Source organism: Jatropha curcas, chromosome 9 (assembly GCF_041381405.1).
Source record: "Jatropha curcas cultivar XTBG-Jc1 chromosome 9, XTBG_Jcur_1.0, whole genome shotgun sequence".
Taxonomy (NCBI): domain Eukaryota; kingdom Viridiplantae; phylum Streptophyta; class Magnoliopsida; order Malpighiales; family Euphorbiaceae; genus Jatropha; species Jatropha curcas.
The window spans coordinates 10,319,643-10,340,241 of record NC_143159.1 but is presented as its reverse complement, the minus strand read 5'-3'; the positions used below and the strand labels follow the sequence as shown (position 1 = coordinate 10,340,241).

Here is a 20,599-nt window from a genome sequence, read left to right as displayed (position 1 = left end):
GATGAAAATAAACTAATTAAATCTGAGAAAATTAATATATATATATATATATATATATATATATATATATATATATATATATATCCTTTAATATTTTTCTTCCTCTCTTGTTTTCTTTTCTTTCTTTTTCAAACATAGCGTGACAGATATTTACCGATCCAAATTCATGTACGTAGTTACCTAACTACTTGAGACAGATGTGGAAGAAAATTTGGTAAGAAGAGATATTTCTCCTTTGGAAAAATTCATGTACGTAGTTTATTTTATTCAAACATTGAATAATTAGAAAATGTGCATTATCAGCAATTTGCATCTAGTTGGTATCTTTTTCCCTTTGAAAGCACCACCTCATCAAGAGAATGTGGCCAAGAAAGCAGTATGCTTGATCCATCGTCTGAAAGTAGAAAAATCAACAAGAGAATCAGCATATCTACATATGGCCAAGAATACATGTGTTTCATGTTTTCTCCATATTAATTAAATATCGATCTCTCTTCTTTATGACAAGAAAAGCTTTCGAAGAAGAGAATTTTGTCAGATATGTTTCAGATACAAAACTCAAAAAGTTATGGATTTTCAGTGTTGTTTTTGACATCCATAATTATTAATGTCTTACTTATTTCCAAAAGGTATGTGGGTGAGGGCGATCTCACTTGGACCAAAAGAGCAGCAACAGAAGCTGAGGCAGTGGCTGCCATTTCTTGCTCAGGCCATGGAAGAGCATACTTAGATGGCCTAATTCTTGATGGAAAACAAGAACCTATTTGTGAGTGCAGTGATTGCTATGGTGGTCCTGACTGCTCTCAACTCTTCCCCAATTGTACTGTAAATGCTAACAGGTACTTCTCTCTCTTATTTACTTACCAAATTAATTAGTATATAGTTTGAAAATTCTGATAAGGTTTAGAAAATTCCATATTGAAAGTTTAATTTCGTTAGCAAAATTATCCTCCTACCAAATAAAAATAAGTTTGACAATTTTTTTTTTTAAATTATAAACTGTAAACAAGTCGAGCTTAAGCTCAAGCTCCGGTTTTCAAACTTGAATCCAGCTCAAGTTCTAATATACCTTTAACTAGCTAACCTGATGATAGTCCTACTGGTGATTAAGTATGGTTAATTTTTCCCTACCAACGTTATAAAATGAACTGTCTTCCATTTTGGTCATCTAAATTATATCTCAGTTTTCTGCTTTTCTGAAAAGTTGGATCTCACCAAACATCTAAATTATAGGTGATGGGAATTGTTGATGTGGATGTGTTCCTGTTTCTGCTGGGCGTTTATTGTTTTTGGGATCGCATGATTGCGATGTTATTTTTATTTTTATTTTTATTCTCTAATTTTATATTTTTATGTTTTCAGCGATAACTGTGATTTTTACTAAAATAAAATATAAAAGTTCAAATTCACGATTCATCCTCCAAATTATTTATTTTTTATAAGAGATATAGTTATTCTTAAAATGTGTAAATGCACTAATTTTCATAAGTTTAAGAAACTATAAGAACAATAGATTAATAGAAGATAACTTTTCTGACTATATGATTGAGACCACAAGACTAGCACTGTTCATGAACTATGGTTTTCCAAAATCTTTTAGAAAATTATAAACATGTTCAAATTTAATTTGATTTTTCAACGTAATACATCAAATAGGTAATAGTGCTCTCAACTTTGCAATTGCATTCTATTATCATAAAATGAATTAATTGCAACATGTAAGTTCATGGTATTTATGCACTCTTCAATAAGTGTTCTGAATGACTTGTTTAATTAATGTTTTAATTTCAATCACGAGGTATAATTAATTTCTATGCTTCATTTTAAGGCATATTTAGAAAAAAAAAAATTAAAAAGTACAATTCAATTGCAACAAGTCCTAAAATTTAGGATGAGGTTGTTTATTAGGCCTTCTGAAATCTTAGAATAGGTATGATAACTAAATAATGACATGCCTAGACTGAGTTCATGAGCCAATTACCAATATCCCGAGGAAGGTCTAAAAAACATGCTTCCCTAGGGGAAGCAGCTACATGTAACATCAAGACTGAATTTATATCGTATTATTATTTGAGCTACTGCTTTAAATTTTAAAACCAATTAAAATATTAATTTCAAAAAAAAAAAAAAAAAAAAACCCAATTAAAATATTGATTATAGATAACTGCAAAATTTTTACACGTTAATCATAAAACTTCAAAACAAAGCAAGCATCATTTTTCTTTTCAGAAAAAACAGTTTCAACTTCAATGTCAAACCGACTCACCATCTTTTACCTACTGCTTATTTTTGTTACAGCGGGGATCCATTATTCTTGGAGCCGTTTTGGGTGAAGCATGCAGGCAGTAGTGCATTTTTAGTAGCAGGATGGCATAGAATGAGCTATATGTACAGTGATGGGTCTTATATATCACAAGAACTTGAGAGCCACATTCGCAAGGTACATGCCATTGTAGGAAATGCAATTACTGAAGGAAGATACATCGCGTTTGGTGTTGGGTCAACCCAACTCCTTAACGCAGCTGTTCGAGCTTTGTCCCCTCGTAATGCCTCATCTCCGGCTAGGGTTGTCGCGTCAATCCCCTTTTACCCGGTTGGTACTACTTGCTGCTTCTTTTTATTCGTTTCTTGAATTTTCTTATATCTATATTACGTTATTTTAAGTTCCTAAGTCATGATAATTTGAAATTGACTACACCAAATCTATGGCCACTCGTAAATCAAGCTAACAAAAATAAGTTTTTATTGACACGAGAATATTTCTGATCATTCATGCTTGAAAAAAAAAAAATAAAATTAGAATAATATTTATAAAACCTCCATTTCTATCTCTTTAGTCCATGAGTGGACTATAGATATAATCTAAAGACTTTTATATTTACTTAATTTCATATGTAGTTACTGAAATTATAGTGAGTTTCAAATTTCAAAAATGTCATCAACTGAAAGATGGTAGAATAACAAATGACATTAAAATAACTCATTTTAAACATGTTATCCTTGCCATTTTCATCACTAAAATTTATAAATATTAATATTAGAATTTTTGTTATTATACAAAATGACCATTAGTATGTTTTATTTTACAATTTAAATTTTAAGCATGTTTGCATGTATTACGTGGAATTAGTTATGAATAGAGTAAAATAGAAATAAATAATTTATACAGTTGATCTCAATTAATTTGAGATTAAGGTCTAGTAATTATTGTTATTATTACCATTTATGTGAGTTAATAATAAATTTAGAAACAATGAGCGAAATCAAGTCGAATAATTTAACTACACTTTATATGCATGATTAAATACAAATTGTCTTCATAGTACATATACATAAATGTCCATAAATTAAGCTTTAGTAATAGAAACATTATTAAAATAAAAATATTAGTTAAGTGATTTTATAAAATCGAAGCGGGATTAGCTCTAAAATCCTATTAGGACCTGGCCTACCACTTGTTTGGCAGTTAAGAAAACAGAGGGAAAAGGGAAGGAAAAATAAGAAAAGCAGGGGAAGAAAGAGATATTAGGGAGACAAGTAGGAAAACAGAAAGGAACTTATTCACAAAAACGGCATATCCTCATACAAAACAGTCTAGCTAATTCCCAAGAAATTAACCCTTACAGGTTTATGAAGAACAGACGAACCTTTTCCAATCAATGGATTTCAAGTTTGAAGGGGATACATCCTCATGGAAAAACAATTCAGATGTTTATACAGATATGATTGAATTTGTAACATCACCAAACAATCCTGATGGGAAGCTGAACCAGGCAGTTCTTGAAGGCGAAAATGTCAAAACAATATATGATCATGCATATTATTGGCCTCATTTCACACCAATTCCTACTCCAGCAGATGGAGATATTATGTTGTTTTCTATGTCTAAGTTCACTGGTCATGCTGGCTCTAGATTTGGGTAAGAACATAAATTTTTCTCATAATCTTTAAATGGATAATTATTATGTAGTCTCTAGGAATTGGCCAAATTAACTAGTAATGATTTTAATTTTCAAAATTATATTATTTAGGTCCCTGTATTATGTAATGGAAAGATCTTATAATTCATAAGGTCCTTCCATTAAAAATTTTCAAAATAAAATGTTTTTTTCTCAATAGCTTGGATACTATTGGACAGGTGGGCAGTGATAAAAGACGAGGCCATCTACCAAAGAATGATTAGGTACTCACAACTAAACACCATAGGAGTTTGTCGGGACAGTCAATTAAGAGCTTTGAAGCTCTTGAAAGTAGTCCTTCAACAACGAAATGATATATATGAATTTGGATATGCAACGATGATGAAACGTTGGGAGAGATTGAGCAGTGTAATTTCAATGTCGGAACGTTTCTCTCTCCAAAAAATAGCACCCAATTACTGCAACTTTTTCCAGAAAGTCAGAGATCCTTCACCAGGTAACCCTTGGTTAAAAAAAATGCAAACATTAACAGTTATGAATATTTTTGATAAATTTCTAGTAATTTGAGTATTTCAAATTCGGTTCGAACTGCACTAAATCAGTGTGTTTCCTTTTGATTCGGTTTTTTAGTAAAAATTAATTATTTTGATTCGGTTCGATTTTGATTAAAAAAGAGAATAATTGAACCAAATTTAATTTTATTGAGTTCGGTTTTTCTTATAGAAACTTTTGATTATTCAAGTTGCATGAAAATTCAAAGCCATCTCGCCCTGATCATATAAAGTTCATTTCAGCATATGCATGGTTGAAGTGTGAGAGAGAGGAAGATAAAGACTGTCATGCAGTGCTTCGAGCAGGCAAAATTGATGGTCGTGAAGGAAATCGATTCTCTGCCGGAGATCGATATGTACGTCTCAGTCTCCTTAGAAGACAAGATGATTTTGATTTATTGATTCAGAAGTTAAACCAATTAGTCTCTAGGAAAGAAGATGGTTCTAAAAGTATGTGAGGAATGTGATCTTCATTGCATTTAGATTATTCATCCATATTTGCTTATTTTGGACCTGCTTTGTTAAGAAAATAGCATTGGTGACATTGTGTTTATTTATAAGGTCATTGTCTTATTGACCTGTATTTGCTTGCATATATGCTTCATTTTAAGACACCATGTGTTAACACTTGACTTAACCCATAAATTTACCCTCGAAGTTTACACGATTTACCTTGTGACACCCTCAAGTTTGCGAGAAGCCTATTATAACCTTAAACTTTCACATCAGTAACACCTATGTCTCTCATCCAAATGAAATATCTTTGTAAGAGTTCAATCATGATCCTGCACTTTTACATTTTATATTGGCGAAGGGTATAATTATTAATAAAATGTAAAAAAATATAATCATAATAAATCCACTGTAAATTTGAGAGTAACACAAGAAAAATCGAATAAACTTCAGGAGCAAATATATGCAGTTCATGATTAACATTTATGACTTTTGTACTTGTAGGGTCATGTCTCGTTAACTTGTCTTTCCTTGCGTATATGCTTCACTTTAAGAGGTTACATTATCCATTGACTATTGACATATAAGGTTGTCTGGTTGACATATGTTTTCTCGTATACATACTTCATTTTAAGAAGTCAGCACACAAATAGTATTAGAATATTAGTGGAATTGTATTTTACAAGGTCATGTCTTATTCACCTGTATTTGCTTGTGTATAATACTTCAATTGAAGAGGTGATGTAACTATTAACTTGCTCTCTGCTCTATGCGCAAATAGCATTATTAGCATTACAGTCATGCCTTATTGATCTATGCTTACTCGTGTACATGTTTCAATTTAAGAGGTCATGTATTAATTGACCTGCCCTTCCTACAAATAAGAAAGACTTATCTATACCACCCATGCATCAAACCAATTACAAACAGCATTTTTATTCAAATGAAAATATTTCTAACCACAGAAAAAAAAATACAAAACAATAACATTTTATTAAAAAAAAACCTTATAGAGACGGCCCTATAGCTTTGAAAGTGAGCTCACCGCACAAGTTGGAAAAACATACATGTAACTTTGGATTAGTGAAAAAATTTAAAAAGCACTTTATTTATGCAAAAAAATTTTATATTCAATTGACCACACTGAACAAACCATATTAAATAAATGATCTTACAGAAAAATATTTCTAGTACTACCACTTTTATGTATATTTTCCATTTGAAGAAATCATGTACAATTGACTAGCTATATACTTTCTATTGGTGGAGATCTGCAAAATTTTATATGGATGAAGCAGATTGAACAAATGCAAGCAATATGAACCTTTCTGTTCTATTACAAAGGGATATTTAACCACCAACATGATTCCAGTTTTAATTGATTTCACAAGGACAAAAACGAAAAAGCACATTAGTGTATATTTAGCTATCTCACAACCTGAATCTTTTTTCATAGAATCACATCAGCTGCAAAAATTAGCCAATGTTGACTGCAGTTTCGCTGGCATGTCCAGCATGATAATATTTTTGCCAAAGCAAATTAGCAGTATCCTTACAACAGATGAATAAATGACAAAAAGATGGATCCTTTTAATAGGAAATATACAACAATTAGGTTTGTATACTTTAAAGTGAGTGGCTCATACCTGATTTAACCTTTTAGGTAACTGTCTGTGGTTTAAAAAGTTGATTTTCATTCTCCTCATTAACAGCAAGCAGAGGAAGACTAAGATGATAGTCAAAATAGTATAGAATTCCAAATGAAAACCCCAAAAGGTTCCAAGCCCCCCTTTGCCATCACAGCTGCATTCATATATACTCAATAGATTCTCCTTGGTTGCGACTTCTGGATCGAGAATGAAGTCCAGAGTCATGGCTGCCTCCCCTAACGATATGCATGTGGACTTTGACTTGTACCCAGGCATAGAGGCCACAACTAGGACATTTTTCAGATGGATATCAGGATTAATCCAGAAACAGAAAGCACAATTCGTGAATAATAAGCTTGGAGACTATCAGCTATGGCATATATTTCAATGATTTAATATTTTTACCCATATATTTTAATATTTTCATATGACGTACTCATTTTATCAGAAATATACTAGAGTTATCATTCTATTTGAAAACTTCAAAAATCCTTTTAAGCGGTTTTCAATATATTCCTTGTTTTTCAGGATCAACTGAAATTTAACTACGAAAAGAAACTTCATAGTGATGATTAGTGCACAATATCAGATACCTTCATAACTGTTTGAGGGGGTAAGCAAGCGATGGTAATCAGCCAAGCCTCTGCCAGCTTTAACCTGTCAATTGCAATTGAAAAGATCCAAAGAAATGTGTTAGGATTAAAGCATTACATCGAAGCACAACTTTCCCTATGTGACAGGAACATTTCCTGCTGGACTGGCTTGCGGGTTTCAAAATAATGTACAGCATTCATAGTACACTCACTACATAACAATGGTATGTATGCATCAAGATATAAGAATATGGCTTCAAAAAATTCTATTATATAGAGAGAATAATGAAGAGTTCATGCATATCCAACTAACTCTAAGAGGATGCCCCAAATCCTGGTAAGTTTATGTCTCAACTAATTCAGTCAATTGCAGCATGGATTTATTGGAACAACATATTGTGACATCAAAGCTACAATATTATACTGCTTAAGCAATGGATCTAATCAGATGACTACATTAATAGCACAAGAAATCACATATAATGATATACCAAAATGGGCTGGGACTACCAGCCTGTGATCTATAAATAGATGATTGCAATAAAACTAGACTAGCCTACAGAGAATCTATTATTTTTGGTAGAGACATTCATTTAGCAGGCCAGCCCAGCCAAACATTTTGCCTAGACGCAAACTTAAGGAAAAGTTCAGAACCATTTCTCTGACCAAAAATATATATTTTACCAGTCGGCCAAACCAGGAATTAAAAATCCTGCCCAGCCTAAATTAGCGTTGGGCATTTGTCAAACCTTTGATCAAGCCCTGCATTTTTCTAGTTGAATTAGTTCGATATTTGTTAGAAAGCATACACCATGAATTTGAAATTAGTATTTATGCCTCCTTCTCTAGCAGTTAAAGATGCATATCCCAACTTCACAGAGAAAGAGAGATAGAAATGTTAAGGTTACGATCACAACACGAGACTTCTTGTATTGTGAAAATCCTCAACTATATTCATGATCCTAATGTTTTACAGTAGAAATTCTAGTGAACACTCACTTATATGCATGGATCATGCAGCATGATCATAGCCCATGTTTAGTGGGCTGAATAAGAATAGGAATGGAATTTTTATTCCCAATTCCCTTGATCAGTAGCAATTAAATTGTGGAGTTGGTAATGAGTTTTGGAACAAATTATCTAATAGGATTCTTGGCCTCCCCCTCTGAATTCCAATTACCGGGCTTAATTTTTTTACAAAATATCATTTTTCCCCTTATGGTATATACCATTTCAGATCCATTCCCTTCTCCTTTTCCATCCTTCTTCATGTATATTGCCATTTTATTTGTCTTTGGTTCTCACTTTTTGGCTCAAAAAAAATCTACTTTTCAATATAAACATCACATCAAAACTCCAATAATTGTACAAAGGTTGCATTTGCACCATATCAAGCGAGGATCATTTCATAAAAATTTCAGCTCCGTTTCCTTCTGATATTTGATTATCTATAGTAGTTTTATTTAATATTTGGTGGAAAATCATAAAATGTGTTATTTTTTTCTAAAGCATGAATTGAGGATCACAATAATTCAATTGCTCTTTTGATTTTGCCAAAAAATTTTCACTCACATGAATATGTTATTTGTTTGAAAATTTGTTAGGATTAAAAATGATAGATTAAGAAATAAATTTCCTTCTCATTATTTGCAAATATTGAAGATAATCATATGATTAATACAAAGAATAAGCCTTCTTTAATAAAATAATTAATTAATTGAATAAATTAATTCATAATATGTTCATTGATATAGGTATTTTGGTCTTTTAGCCAAGGCTCCATTCTAGTCCTTCCATTATTTTGTATCAACTAAACATATGAATTGAATTTGAATTCCTACTCCACGGTGCACAGCTGCATATTAAACACAAGAGCAGGTATTCTATTCCCTGTTCCATTCCTTATTCCGTTTTCTATTTCATTCCTTGTTCCACACCAAAGATAACCCTAATGTTTTAGTTAGAAATTCTAGCGAATACTCAAAAAGGGCACTAAGCTTTAGTTTCAATTTAGTTAGGGTCATATAAATGAATCTTTTTTCTCCACTCCAATCAGTTGAGCCCATAGTTATTAAAGGTGCACCTCTCAGGCGCGCCTTACTTAGGGCACAAAGGCTGGAGCCTTAAACATTGACAGGTGGGTGACATTCATGAGGTGAGAGCCTTTTTGCTTAGGCATGCGCCTTTGTTCAGGCAAAAGGCACAGAAAAGGCGCGCCTTTTAAGTTTTCTTCCCTGCACAATCAGCTAGTGTTTTCCATTTATGATTATATGATTTAGCCGCTTCCACTCTTTAACAATAACAATAACAATAACAATAATAGAGGAAGAAGAAAAGAAGAAAAATCAACAGCTTCTCTCTTTCAACTATCAAAACCCAGGCATGTACCTCTCCTTTGCAACCTCTCTTGCGTCTACTTCCTTCTCTAATTCAATATCTTAAAATATAAGAGGTTATGCTGCCATTTTTTTCTGATTTTGTTAGGATTTCAGTCATAGAAACCCTATTGAGTGTTTTTGGATACTGAGAAAAGGGTAGAAAATTAGATAAAAGAAATAGTAGAGAAGGAAGAGAATTATCAAAGATAGAGAAAATCAAGAAGAAAGAGAAGAGGCTAGATAACTTTTTATTTACTTTTCAATAATATTTGTACATCCTATACTCCACGTTTTATAGCTCTATTGCATGTTTTACTTTTACACATAATGTGCCGTACGTGCTAATGTAGTTACAACCATATTTAAAACAGATTCAAGAATCACAATTAAATCCTAGACATACTATTTTTACGATCAAATCCAAATTTAAATGTATTATATTATTATATCATTATATGTTTTATATTATTAATGAGAATCTTTCTCCAATTGTTTGAAGTTATTATATTTTTTATTTTTGCACCCCACCTCACTCAACCGAGCGCCTAGGCCTAGAGGCTTTGCGCCTCAGTGCACCTTGCGCCTTTAATTATTATAGTTGAGCCAACTATTGTTGCTAAATCTTCTAAGAAACTTTGGGACAACAATAACAACTAAACTTTAATCTCAAACTGATCAGTTATGTCAAGCCTTTGTTTCCATTTCTACTCTGTTGAATAATAGCAAAATATAATCATAGCATAAAATTAGTAACAAAGGATTCTGAAATAAAAAATAATAATTTTAGTACAATTTTTGAAAATTTTTAAAACCATTTGCTTTGTTAAAACAAGCACATGGTGATGGAAAACGGCAAGCACATGTTGATCATTAAGATCTACAAGTTCCCAAGTGAAGATATGGGTTTGAAGGAAGCCCCATGGCTAGTCAACATGATCCAAACATGTGGATGATACATAGTTTTGTGTTGTATTTAATTTTTAGGGTTTCTTAACTTATAAATACTTAGTTTCTAGTATTATAAGGCATGGAGATAACAATTTATGCGTTTTATGTAATTGAATTCAAGATAGGTGAATTCTCTTTGGTTCTTCTTTAAACTTCCTTTCGAACTTATGATAGTAATTAAACTTTGTGGCATTTAATCTTACACCTTGATATCTTTGGTTCATAGTTGTGGTTAAGTATTGGGTTAGAAAACGTTATTCCATCTAAGAAATTCCAAATATGGGATTTAGGGTTCCTAATTTGAGACTTAGGGTCTATGTATCAAATCTGAGTTTGGAGTGTCAAGACACAATTCTTAAGTTTCGACATCAGGTATCAGAGCATTCACTAAAATCAGGTTTATCTATGTTCATTTTGCTTTCATTTGTTTCCGTTTCCTTCTATTTGTTGTTGTGTGCGTTCCCTGGCTTCCATTTGTTTCCGTTTGTTTTTGTTTGCTTCAGTTTGATTCTGTTTTCTTATGTTTCTTTTCATTTTGTGTTTGCACAAATAGTTTTCATGTTAAATCATATTGTTCTTGTTCTTTTGTTGAAGTAGAAAATTGTTGCTGCTACATTTCTTGTTTTTGCTTGATTCTGTTTCTTTCAATTCTTGTTCGTTTATTATCATGTCTAACAAAGGTAGTGATGTAACAAAGGTAGTGATGTAGAGAACCAAAATGATTTTTCATTCAAGCTATACAACAATTCACTTAACCGAAATGGCAAAACCGATCAAATTGACCAGACCAACTGGTTCGGTTCAATTCAGTTCAGAAGGGAAATTTGGTTCGGTTTGATCTGTTGACAAAAACTTCGGTTTGATCTGTTTACTCACCTTTATAATCTGGGACTTAGATTTATGTATCAAATCTGATTCTGGGGCATCAACACAATTCTGGGGTTCCACATCACTGAACTTGTTAGGGTCAGATATATGAATCTTTTGTCTCCATTAAACTTTATGCATTCAATCTTTTATACATCTAGTTAAATATTGGGTCAGGATTTGTTATTTCATCCAAAAAGAAATTCCTAATTTGGAATTTGGGGTTCCTAATCTGGGACATATAATTTGTGTATCAAATCTGATTTTGGGGTGCCAACACAGTTCTAGGGGTTCCACATCACTGAACTTGTTAGGTCGGATATATGGATCTTTTGTCTCCATTCAGTTCTATTCATAGCTAGATCTTCCACGACATGTTTCCTTCATGTGAGTCTAGGTCTACCTCTTTCCTGTTTAGTATCTACACTCGTAAAGTATCACACTTACAAGGGCACATAGGGGTCTTTGGAACAAATGAAAAAAAAAAAAATAATAAGAATCCATACATGGTTATGAACATACCGTGTAATTTATTCCCTTGATTGTGATAGAGCCTGGTAGTGGCCTCCCTCTATCAGATGAAAATATCCTTCCATGTACTCCTGTCTTTTAAGAATCAAATAGTATAGATAAATGATCTTGCGACTACATAAAAATAAATATCGTGAATACATGCCATATATTAGAAAGTCATTACTATCAACCTTCGTGTGCCCCATAAATTATCTATTACAAAAACCAAAAACAAGAGTAGCATGATTACAAGGATAGAGTTTCCTCCCAAGATGTGCATGTCTCGATATACGGAACCAATGTAGAATGTTCATTAGTACGAGGGTTCTAAATCATGCTAAATGATCTTCTGAAGGAACCCCTCTAGAAGCCTCAAAAGTAAAAATATGAAGACAAAAATAAATCAAATAATATCACTTACCTTCACAAGGCTAGCTACGAGGTTCAATAAACTCATTTTGTTGTACTCCCAAAGTATAGGAAGCTGCACAAAAAAGCAGTGAGAAATCAATTGACTAGCCATTTAGAAGATAGAACGGAACAAAGTGGGGAAGAAGAGTCGTGGGAGAATGCAATAATAATTTAGAGGAAAAAAAATGCAGCTTAGCCAGAAATCAAACCTCATCTGCATTAGGCCATTTGTCATCACTAATCTCCAAGGTCAATTCAAAGCAGCCAGCGTGTATATAGTTCCAGTCTTGCATTCCACCATAAATCGGATACCTACAGTTAGCTTTGCTTTAGATAAAAGCTAAGTGAAAAATAGAGGAAATATTAAAAAAAAATATCATTAAACGAGTATAAATATTGCAGCATTAAACAAGCTTCACAATAATACACTTATCAAATCATAATGTGAATAATAAATAATTCCCAAATGCCATACCAATTTGCTCCATTTGTAATTCCTCCAGGAAATTCTGTGCTTAGAGACATGTTATGGTGGAAATGGCTATATATTTTTGCCATGAACCGAAATGTATCATCATCAGGACATGCATAGTAAGTTTTCCTGAAAATTATTTCACAACGTCAGAGAAGCTAAGTGCATAAAAGAAAGAAAGCAAAAGAATAAATAAATAAGAAACGAAAAGAAAGCCATCAGCAAGACAAATAAAAATTATTCTAAGATAATTCAGAAAATAATTTAAAAGCATCCAAGAAAAGACATTAATAAATTATCTGATATTATTGCAGCTAAACCTTAGAAGTGATAACATCAGGAAGCCACAAGTTCTTTTAATGTATGAAGAACATCAGGGAGCCAATAACATAGTAGAAATCATGCAAAGACCAACTTTTAAACCACATTAAGTATAACTAAGCCTGAAACACAGCCACAAGAATACCATCAAAAGGAAAGAATTGCTTGAAAGGCAATCATGGTAATGACATAATGTTATAAATTGTTGGAAAGTGAGTTTTTATTTCTCATAGAACTTCCAGATTTTTGTGGTTAATTCTAGAATTATATTAATTTATCTTTTGCTTATGTAATCTAGATTATATCAGCAAAGCTTACTTTATTTTGAATATCTGTAATTGTTGTTCTAGAATATGTATTAATTGCCATAGGTGCTGATGTAATCAAATATATATATGTGATATGTATGAAACATGACATTGTAATAGAACTTCATTTCTAAACTAAGAACACTCTGTTTTTCTCTTAGCTGTTCATCTTCTTTTTCTTCTCTACTGCCATCAAGTGGCATTAGAGCTTTTGTTGTTCTAAAGGGGCTGTGAATAAAATCTCTTTACTTGTTGAGTAATTTGTGAAGAATTCTCTCCTTATTTTCTGTCTACAAAATGTCTTCTTCATCATTGTCTAATCCTCCTATATTTACGAGAGAAAATTATGATATTTGCTCCATCAAAATGAAAGCTTTTCTCAAGGCACACAATCTTTGGGAAATTGTTGAAACTGATAGATAACTTACTCCCTGTAAGAGCTAATCCAACTTTAGCTCAAATTAAATACCATGAAGATGAGGCTAAGCGATATACTTAGAATGCCAATTACATTAGCAGCTCAAAAGAAATGGTTTATCTATCATTTGCATATAACTTTTGCCTTTCTAAATGGTACATTGCAAGAAGAAATATATGTCACTCAACCTAAAGCTTCAAAATTCCTGGATGTGCAGATAAAATATATAAGCTGCACAAAGCTCTCCACAGCTTAATACAGGCTCCAAGAACTTGGTACAGCAAATTGATTCTTATCTCTTAAGTCAAGAATTCAGGAGAAGTCCTAGTTAACGTATTGTTGGTTACTCTCTATGCAGAAGAATTGTTGGTAACTGGAAACGATGAGTTGATAAAAGACTTCAACTTGAAGATGGAAAAAGAATTTGAGATGCCAGAATTGGGGAAGATGAATTATTTTTCGGGAATGGAGGTGGAGCAATCAGAGAAAGGCATCTTTATTTCACAAAGAAAGTATGACATGGATATCTTGAAGAAATCAATATGCAAGTCTGTAAGTCTAACCACTCCACTAGTTATAAATGAAAAATTATCCAAAAATGATGGTAAGAGCTAACTGATGCATCACCTTATGGAAGTCTAGTTGGCAGTATTCATTATTTAACTCCAACTAGACTTGATTTAATGTTTACTGTAAATTTGCTTTCTAGATTCATGCAAGCTCCATCTCAAGTGCATTTTAGCTGCAAAACAAGTTTCAAGTTACTTGAAAGGTACCATCAATTTCGATGTATGGTATTCCAGCAATGAAGAAGGCAAATTATAAGGATATGTTGCTAGTGATTGGACTGGTTGTGTGGATGCTATGAAAAAGCACTGCTGGTTATGTATTTCTTTTTGTTCAGGAACCTTCTATTGGAATTTAAGAAAACAAGAAGTGGTTGCTCAGTCAACAGTTGAAGCTGAGTATATCTCTTATGCAATTGCTCCAAATCAAACAATTTGGCTTAGAAAATTATTGAATGACTTGGGACAAAAATTAAATGATCCTACTATATTTATTGTGATAATAAGTCGGCCACAAGTATTGCTCAAAATCATGTTCAACATAACAGGACTAAACACATTAATGTGAAGTCTCATGCTATAAGAGAGGCTAAAAGAATGGAGAAGTGAAGCTGCTGAATTGCAAGTCAGAAGAGCAAGTAGCTGATATTCTAACAAAGGCCCTTCCTACTACAAGATTCGAGTTTTTGAGAGCTAAGCTTGGAGTTCTTGAGAAAAATCTCAAGGAGGAGATTGTTGGAAAGTGAGATTTTTTCTCATAGAACTTCCAGGTTTTTGTGGTTAATTCTAGAAACATATTAATTTATCTTTTACTAATGTAATCTAGGTTATATTAGCAAATCTTACTTTATTTTGAATATGTAGCTGTAATTGTTGTTCTAGAATATGTATTAGTTGCCTTAAGTGCTGATGTAACCAAATATATATATATATATGATATGCATGAAACTTGAAATTGTAGTAGAACTTCAGTTCTAAATTAAGAACACTCTGTTTTTCTCTTTGTTGTTCATCATCTTCTTCTTCTCTACTGCCGTCATAAATACAGAATGTGGACTAACATGTCGTGCAATAGACGACTGTTCAATGTCCAAGTGAAAAGAAATCTAGAGCAAATATGAAAGTAAGTTGAAGGGAAATTGACCAAGTTCCTAGTGATGGAAGTCTAATAATATTACCCAAAGAGAGAGTATAACTATCACTACATAAAAGTATAAGAAATAGCAAAAGGACCCAGAGAAATATCCTTCTTTTTCCTTTGTGATGAAATTTCTTTTCAATGGATTTGAAGACATCATGAATGCAGACATTTACCGCTTATCCTCTGTGCCATCCCAAGGATAATTTGCAACAAGCGCACCCTGTGGACAGAAATATGCATGATTAAGAAGTATCCATTATGAAAGATGAAATCTACATCCCTACATTTACGAACTGGCTATTAGAACATATAAAGCCCAGCGAACCAATCAAAAGCATATCTTCTGAAGCAGTTGATATAAGCTTAGTGCATCACACCAGAAAGGCAGAAACATATATATGAGCAACCAGATGAAAGTCGTAAAACACAAATTTTTTTTTTTTTATTTTAGTCAAGCAAAATGGAATTTGATCATGTTATATTCAACATTTTGATGGCCCGCTCGAGGGATACCTTGCTCAGAAATTAAAAGATTTCTTGTTATTTCACATAAAAGACTCCCTTCTTCTATTCTAGGACATCATTAATTTATTCTTTTTTAATAAAAGAAGAATTTCAATTTCCTGATAGAGAAGTAGAAGAAGTTGATCTAAATAGAAAGACAAGATATGCTCCTGTAAAAAATTTTAGGAAGAAGGAAAAAGAAAAAAAAAAGGTCCACACAACAGAGAGCTCTCCAATCTAGTTGGATGTAAGTCATTTGAATACCTCATTTTCAAAACCCATAACAAACAGGGGAAAAATTCCATGAAAATTGCATAGACAAAACTAGATCCCTAAAGTTGGTACCCCTTTCTCAGCCAAATGCACCAATAACAATAATATAATACAATACAGCCCTATAACATAAAAAAAAGCCCATCCTATCAACCCCTATAAGTTCCAAATTTTGAGAAATGTTCCAATTCGAGGAAACCCCACTTTGGAAACAAAATAAAAGGTTCATTCTAAATTGTCTAAAAAACAAAGCCATTCCAAAAAGAAAAAGATAATGAGAAGCTGAGCATGTCAAGAGTACACACCTTTGGAAACAAAAAGACATGAGTATCTATTAAATGACTTTTAACACTGAATTAATAGGAGCTAAGAAATTAACATGTGACGAAAAGAAAACCGATCATTTGATATCAGATGACTACTGCATGTGTATGATTTTTATGTGGATAGCATGAGAGAAGGAGATGAAATTTTACCCCATGTAAACTAGCGGATGCCGTAAAATGTATCTCTCTCAACCAATTCATTATTGCTCTTGTTTCAGGTTGACGTGAATTTATGTCTTCATTCATAGGAAAGAACTGGCAATTTTTTGTTGGTCAATAGCGATTTATCATCAGACTTCAAGAAAGGAAAAATAGCACATCAATCAAGCCTAGAAATGAAATCTTTCCACAAATTTATTAAGTGGATCAAGCAAAGAAATTCCTGGAACATTCCATTGCATGAAAAGTAGATTTATAATCTCAGTCTTCACTAGACAACTTAAATCCAAGCTCTATATACTTTGAATATATAAGAAAATTTCTAAGAGGTTTTAAGTCATATCTATGGATCTTTATACCAATTATACTTTTCAATCTTTGCCTAAAGACAAAATGTTACACCCCTAACACTTCTATATCCTATTAAAATTATAAATTTTAGTCAATTTCACACAAATTTTTCAAGTACAACAAAAATACAAGCAAAGAACTTTCATTCAAATATAATAAAATGGCTCGTGCTTCACTACTGACATAATTATAAACCCCAAACTCAGAATTCTTCTGGCATGATTCAAGAACTACAATATGATGTAATTATATTTTGTAACTTGTATAAAGAATAACATAATGAAAGCTCTAATGGATCCTAAATGTTGAATTTGATTCCTCATCATAAAATAGTCCATTTACTTGAGATTTAAGGTTCAATTCGGATTCATTGACAAGTAAAAAAATTTAAAGAACTAACAAAACAAAGAGATACCTGGTCTGGAAAATCTCGATTTAGATCAATATTATTTGCATTACCACGCCGTCTCAATAAAAATCCATCAGGATTCATTGTTGGAAGAATATGAAGGTGAACATTTTCCACTATCAATCTGGCCTGTAAAATTACAAATGAAGATTTCAAGCATTGCCCTCATTGTAGTTTAAAAATTCAGATTTAGAAATTACTAATTCGTGGTTAGATAAAGGCCAAACATGAAAAATCTGCATCAAATGGTTTTATGCATTAGAAGAATTGGGTAAAAATATGATGTTGCAAATAAGATTTTTGAGAAACAAGGATATCAAACTAAAAGAGGAAAAAAAAATCTTCATCTTCTGTAGCAGAAAAAGGGGATACGCAACAAAAATTTGAGTAATGTAAACACCAATTGACAGATAAATGGAGAAATATATGTTGCAATTCATAACCAAGCTCTTGTAATGGTAACAAAGTTGGATTCATTTGGCACAAGATAAACGAATTATTCAAGAAGAAAAAAAAAATCTGCCACAGAGACATAAGTTTAAAAGGGAATGGAAAATGCATGAAGCAATTATAATAGTTCTAGTCCAACGATAAAATTTCAAGTATCCAGAAAAAGCATTATTTGGTAATCAAATATCAAAAATTGAGAAAAATATGACCAAAAGTGACTATCAAAAAACCAAACTGATGCTAATTAGAGATGTAAAACAAATAAATGTGGTGAAGGCACGTGAGTAATTGACAGCATGACAAAATAAATGTCTTCATGTCAAATGAGACGAATAGGAAAATACCAAGGGATCCTTCGGATAGTTATCACATATCCAATTAGCAAGAAGTACTAGAAGCTCACGACCTACAGGTTCATCTCCATGAACATTCCCAATAAACTGCAAAATAAAATGATCAGACAACCAATAGCACATGATGAATATTATTTTTTAAAAAAATGCACCTACAACAAATGGACTCCAAAGGGGACGCACTTCCAAACAATTGAAGATTTAGCTTTCATATCAAAAAAAAATAAAAATTCTAACCTGATTACAAATGAGTCATAAACAATTAAAAAAGGGGAAAAAAAGAGATAATAACATGCATGTCCTTGAATTTTAACAATTTCTAACTGAAGTATTCAACATCTATTTCTCATAATTAAGCATTTGGAAGTTTTAAGAAACATTAATTAAGTCATAATTGGAGTGAGTTGCTTGACACGGTTCAATTAGGCCTTAATTGGAAGGAAAAAAAAAAAAAAAAAAAGACTTTGAGGAATCAATTTAAACAATCATTCCTAGTTCAAGGATAGCCTATCCAGTTGTCCCAAAAAAAATATTCATTTTTTCACTGGTATAATTCAATGCCTCGGTGGTGATTGAACAATGTTACAGGAGTCCAAATCTAGAATGCAAAGCCTTGAATATCTTTAGCAATTTATAATTTTCAGCAAAACCTCAAGGAAATAAATTCTTCCTCATTTCTTTTCCTTGCCAAAATATTGAATCACAAACTATTTAGTCAATCTGCCTACAAACCAATCTAAAAAGGGGAAGATTATAAGAAATTTCCAACAAAAAGCTTGGACCTTTATTTCAAAATGCAATATGTTTGAATTTCAAGTAAACGGTCCAATGTTCAACAATTAAATAACAAAACTTGGAGAGGAAAAAATTGCCCTCTTTTATTTAAGTATACATATATTATATCGTTCACCTTGAATGCAGGTTCAGGCTCCTCCTCATAAGGCCTGTCAGATATCTCTATAACCCACTATAAGGGAAAAAATAAAAACAAATAATTAGAAACACGAAACTTAAAAATGCATAAAATTCTGAGTAAAAAGAAAACATGAAATTTGAGAAAGAGAAAGCGAAGAACTAACTTCAGTGAAACCATTACCAGAGGAACTCCATTCACACTCCTTCCAATACTGATTACACATTCGAAGAATCCCTCAAAGAGAGAAACAAAGAATACAAATCAGCATAATCACCTTAAAACCAAAAATAAAACAACAACCTTGAATGTACAACTAAGGTTTATTAGTAATCACCTATATATCCTAGAAATATTGCTGCATCTTTTCCCAATTTTCTTCATAGCTCTTTCAAGATCAGTGTTAGTCAAGTATCCACGAGTCTTTTCAACACTATACAAAATTTTCCATATCAATCACACTCTTCACAATAAATCTTAAGTAATCAAAACACAAAAATCAACAAAGAAACCAAAGGTGAACCTTATCTTAGATTCGTTATCCTCAGACAGAAACCGCCTTCCAGAACCAGCATAGCTACTGCCATTATTAATACCTAGCAGAACCAACAAGTTATCGAGATCATTCAATAGTTTCTAATCAAAGAAGCTAAGAAAGTAAAATTCGTATAATCCAATTACCACTAAACTGAAAAAAAAAGAATTAATGCATTGATGTCTGGAGAAATTACCTGAAGAGAGAGAGCCACGCTCTCCGCCTCTAGCGGCGGAGGAGGGAAGGAAAGAGAAGAAAGTGAGAGAGAAAACTAGCAGAGGAAAGAAATTTCTCATTTGCGATTTGAAAAATGAAATTTTGAACTTTTTTGTTTTTAATTTGAGGTTTTGTTCTTATTTCAGGTGGCCATCTGGATGTTTGATCAGAGTGTTTCGATCGATCTCTTCATTTCTTTTTGTACGTTTTGAACGTTGAAACAGGAAGGCAAGGAGGAGGGAGGTCGCACGTGGGAAGAGCACGTGATAGAGAGATGACGTTACTAAAGTAAACAACCTTCAATTTGTCCCACTAACTGGCAAAAAGTAAATTGTGTTTATTTTTATCGTTTGAAATTTATCTATCTATACTGTATATTAGGGGGTGTGAACGGAAGTGCAGAAATCCCGACCCGTTCTTGAAAGTCCGTCCTGAATTTTTCATCTCGAAAAAAAAATCTGATATTAATTTCATAGTTTCGTCTTGAATTCCATCCCAAAAGTATTTATGAGATTAGACTAGTTCTTTAATTAAAATCAACATGTATTAATCTAAGTTTTGTCTCATCCCGTCCCAGCCTGAAAATCGAAAATTTTCATCT

General features: G+C 32.4%; 2 protein-coding genes across 4 annotated transcripts; one reads left to right on the top strand and one right to left on the bottom strand.

Moving 5' to 3' along the window:
* The first annotated feature begins 333 nt into the window (after nucleotides 1-333).
* On the top strand, nucleotides 334-5,138 carry LOC105635477 (tryptophan aminotransferase-related protein 4). Of its 2 annotated transcripts, none has more exons than XM_020679858.3 (5): nucleotides 334-839; nucleotides 2,299-2,593; nucleotides 3,627-3,919; nucleotides 4,139-4,416; nucleotides 4,644-4,774. In XM_020679858.3, exons 1-5 carry the CDS (start codon nucleotides 541-543, stop codon nucleotides 4,700-4,702), a joined length of 1,224 nt encoding a protein of 407 aa, XP_020535517.1. In that variant the 5' UTR covers nucleotides 334-540; the 3' UTR covers nucleotides 4,703-4,774. The 2 variants fall into 2 exon arrangements, with proteins under 2 accessions (XP_020535517.1, XP_012073935.1); XM_012218545.4 differs by having other exon boundaries at nucleotides 339-839; nucleotides 4,715-5,138.
* Nucleotides 5,139-6,319: 1,181 nt separating this feature from the next.
* SOL1 (carboxypeptidase D) lies at nucleotides 6,320-20,209 on the bottom strand. Of its 2 annotated transcripts, XM_012218546.4 has the most exons (15): nucleotides 19,979-20,209; nucleotides 19,771-19,843; nucleotides 19,585-19,680; nucleotides 19,431-19,461; nucleotides 19,245-19,301; nucleotides 18,326-18,421; nucleotides 17,538-17,660; nucleotides 16,763-16,867; nucleotides 15,683-15,729; nucleotides 12,759-12,884; nucleotides 12,493-12,595; nucleotides 12,294-12,356; nucleotides 11,882-11,965; nucleotides 7,167-7,230; nucleotides 6,320-6,860 (listed from the first exon to the last, which is right to left on the bottom strand). In XM_012218546.4, exons 1-15 carry the CDS (start codon nucleotides 20,076-20,078, stop codon nucleotides 6,565-6,567), a joined length of 1,464 nt encoding a protein of 487 aa, XP_012073936.1. In that variant the 5' UTR covers nucleotides 20,079-20,209; the 3' UTR covers nucleotides 6,320-6,564. The 2 variants fall into 2 exon arrangements, with proteins under 2 accessions (XP_012073936.1, XP_020535523.1); XM_020679864.3 differs by lacking the exon at nucleotides 19,979-20,209 and having other exon boundaries at nucleotides 19,414-19,484; nucleotides 19,771-19,792.
* Nucleotides 20,210-20,599: the final 390 nt, after the last annotated feature.